At 50.4% G+C, this 2,504-nt stretch overlaps 1 protein-coding gene across 2 annotated transcripts in view; it reads right to left on the bottom strand.

The window, feature by feature from the left end:
* Positions 1-320, bottom strand: part of RRS1 (RRS1 ribosome biogenesis regulator homolog (S. cerevisiae)) — a 1,902-nt gene extending 1,582 nt beyond the window's left edge. The window contains exon 1 of one of the 2 annotated variants that reach the window (XM_010848468.1): positions 7-320. In XM_010848468.1, coding sequence (XP_010846770.1) covers positions 7-221 — 215 coding nt within the window. In that variant the 5' untranslated portion in view covers positions 222-320. The other variant, XM_010848469.1, reaches the window with a different exon arrangement.
* Positions 321-2,504: the final 2,184 nt, after the last annotated feature.

Genomic DNA, 2,504 nt, shown 5'->3' on the forward strand with positions numbered 1-2,504 from the left:
TTGATGAGCAGCTGCGTGTTGTCCCGCGCCAGGGCCCTCAGCTCGGCCTCCTGTGTGGGTCCCGCGTGCCGCAGCCCGGTCGGGGGGTTCCGGTCAGAGGCTAGCAAATTACCCAGGTCGAACTCCAGCTCCAATTCCTTCTGCACCGTGATGCGCTGCAACTTCTCTGCCTCGTCCCGCTCCGCCTTTGCCAGCAGCTCTTCCACGCTCTGGCCCTCCATGGCTCCGGTTCGGATCGCTGCCTCTGGGAGACGGTTCCAGTCACGTCTCCTCCCACACGGGTTAAAGCCGCGCACCACAAACACGTGCGACTTCCCGGACGCTCGACCCGGAAGAGAAAGTTCCGCTTCCGGGGCACCCGGAAGGGGCTCAAGGAGCCGGCTACCCGAGGAACGGCCGGCAGAGGGCGGTGTTAGAGAGCAGATGAGATTAGAGGCGGCCTTTGGGGTGGAGGCCGGAGGTAGGCGGAGCCGAATCTACGAATTCCGAGGCCTGATTGGGACCTTGGCTCCCAGGATGCAGCTGCGGAAGGGAGTGGTCCTGTGCGAGCTGGGCAAGTTTGGGGGTCGCGGATTAAGGGGGTCCCGGAGCGACTGTTAGTTTTAGTGTGTGTAGAAAGTCAGTTCTCAAGATGTTTAGCCAGTCATTTTCACCAGAGCCCTGACACCTGTTCATGGTGTGCCCCTGGGTGTGGGCACTTCACCCGGGGATGTACAGAAAGCTAAGTGGAGAGGGAGACTTGGTTTTCTTTGGGAGCGAGCGGGCCTGGAGGCTAGTCCGCCCTGAAGGGGCGCGGCTGTGCCCCCATCCCGGCGATCTGGTCCCCGGAGTCCGGGGCCACTTCCTCTCCTGGCTGATGGCAGAAGAGCGCGGGGCTCAGCTGTTAAACCGCCTGGGTTCCGACCTTGACCGCTCTGGTGTTGTGACCTTCGGCTGTGTAACTTGTTTGTGCCTATTTTTAAACCTGTAAGATGGGATTGCAAATATTCCCTCCCAGGTCTGCCGTGAAGATAAATGAGTTAATATGCTCCCAGGGGAGCTTACACTGGGGTCTTGAACATATGAGTGCTCAATAAATGTGAGCTAAATACGAATTATTATTTAATTCTCATCATGGCTCTGGGAACTCTGCTGAAAAGGCAGTCTTATACAGTGATTAAATACCAGGTTCTTGAATCAAGCTACCTAGAATAAGATCTGGGTTTCTTGTACCCACATTGGTCAGGTTGTTTAACTTAAGTCCTATTCATAAGTTGATGAACATGAAGCATTAGTTCCTGGTACATTGTAAGCATTCAGTAAGTGTTGGCTATTGTTATTCACTATATTCCACTGATGACAGAAGCAGGCTTAGAGAAGTAAAATGACTTGTCTAAGGTTATACAGCCAGGAAGTGTGGGAGCAGGAGAGATCTAAACTCTGGCTCTAAGACTACATACATATTCTCTGCAATGTCTTCCAGATTCTTGATACTTGAAAAGTGTGATCTGTTGACCAGCAGTACAGTATCATCTGGGAGCTTGTTAGAAATGAAGAATCTCTGGCCTTAGCCCAGATGTTATGACTCAGAACCTTCATTTTAACAAAATATCTTAGTGATGAATGGAAATGAAAGCGGTTAGTTGCTCAGTGATCTCCAACTCTTTGCGACTCCATGGACCTTTGTCCATGGAATTCTCCAGGCAAGAATACTGGAGTGGGTTGCCATTCCCTTCTCCAGGGGATCTTCCCAACCCAGGGATCGAACTAGGGCCTGGGTTTGCACAGCAGGCAGCTTCTTTACCATCTGAGCCTCCGGGGAAGCCATGAAAGTCAAAGTGTTAGTCGCTCAGTTGAATCCAATTCTTTGAGACCCCATGGACTGTAGCCTGCTGGGCTTCTCTGTTCATAGAATTCTCCAAGGAAGAATACTGGAGTGGGTTGCCATTTCCTTCTCCAGGGGAACTTCTCAACCTAGGGATTGAACCCAGGTCTCCTGCATTACAGGCACCTTCTTTACCATCTGAGCCACCAGGGAAGCCATAGGTGTAGTCAATTGTGGGAGGCACTGCTGATTGTGTGGTTGACAGGTTTTGTTTTCCTTTAATGGGAAGTTGGGAGTAGGTTAGGTTGGGAAGATCCCCTGGAGAAGGGAAAGTCTACCCAGTCCAGTATTCTGGCCTAAAGAATTCCACAGACTATATAGTCCCTGGGGTTGCAAAGAGTTGGACACGACTGAGTGACTTTCACTTCACTGGGAGTAGTGAAGAAGGGGTTAGCTGAAGAATTAACCCGTAGAAATGGACATTATAGCCATTAGGAAATAGATTCACTTGAGTGTCTGCTAAAGAGGGCTTTAGACACATACCTGTCACACTTGCTGCCTAAGATTGGGCTCTTCTTGAGCTGATTGACTTATCTCAGCTCTGCTCTGTTCATTCACTCAGCAAACATTTTGTGACCGCAATTTATGCCTCAGGAATTTGGCTCTAATATTCTTTCTTCCTCTTTTTTAAAAGCATTTT

Source organism: Bison bison, unplaced genomic scaffold (genome assembly GCF_000754665.1).
Source record: "Bison bison bison isolate TAMUID 2011002044 unplaced genomic scaffold, Bison_UMD1.0 scf7180017864267, whole genome shotgun sequence".
Classification (NCBI taxonomy): Eukaryota; Metazoa; Chordata; class Mammalia; order Artiodactyla; family Bovidae; genus Bison; species Bison bison.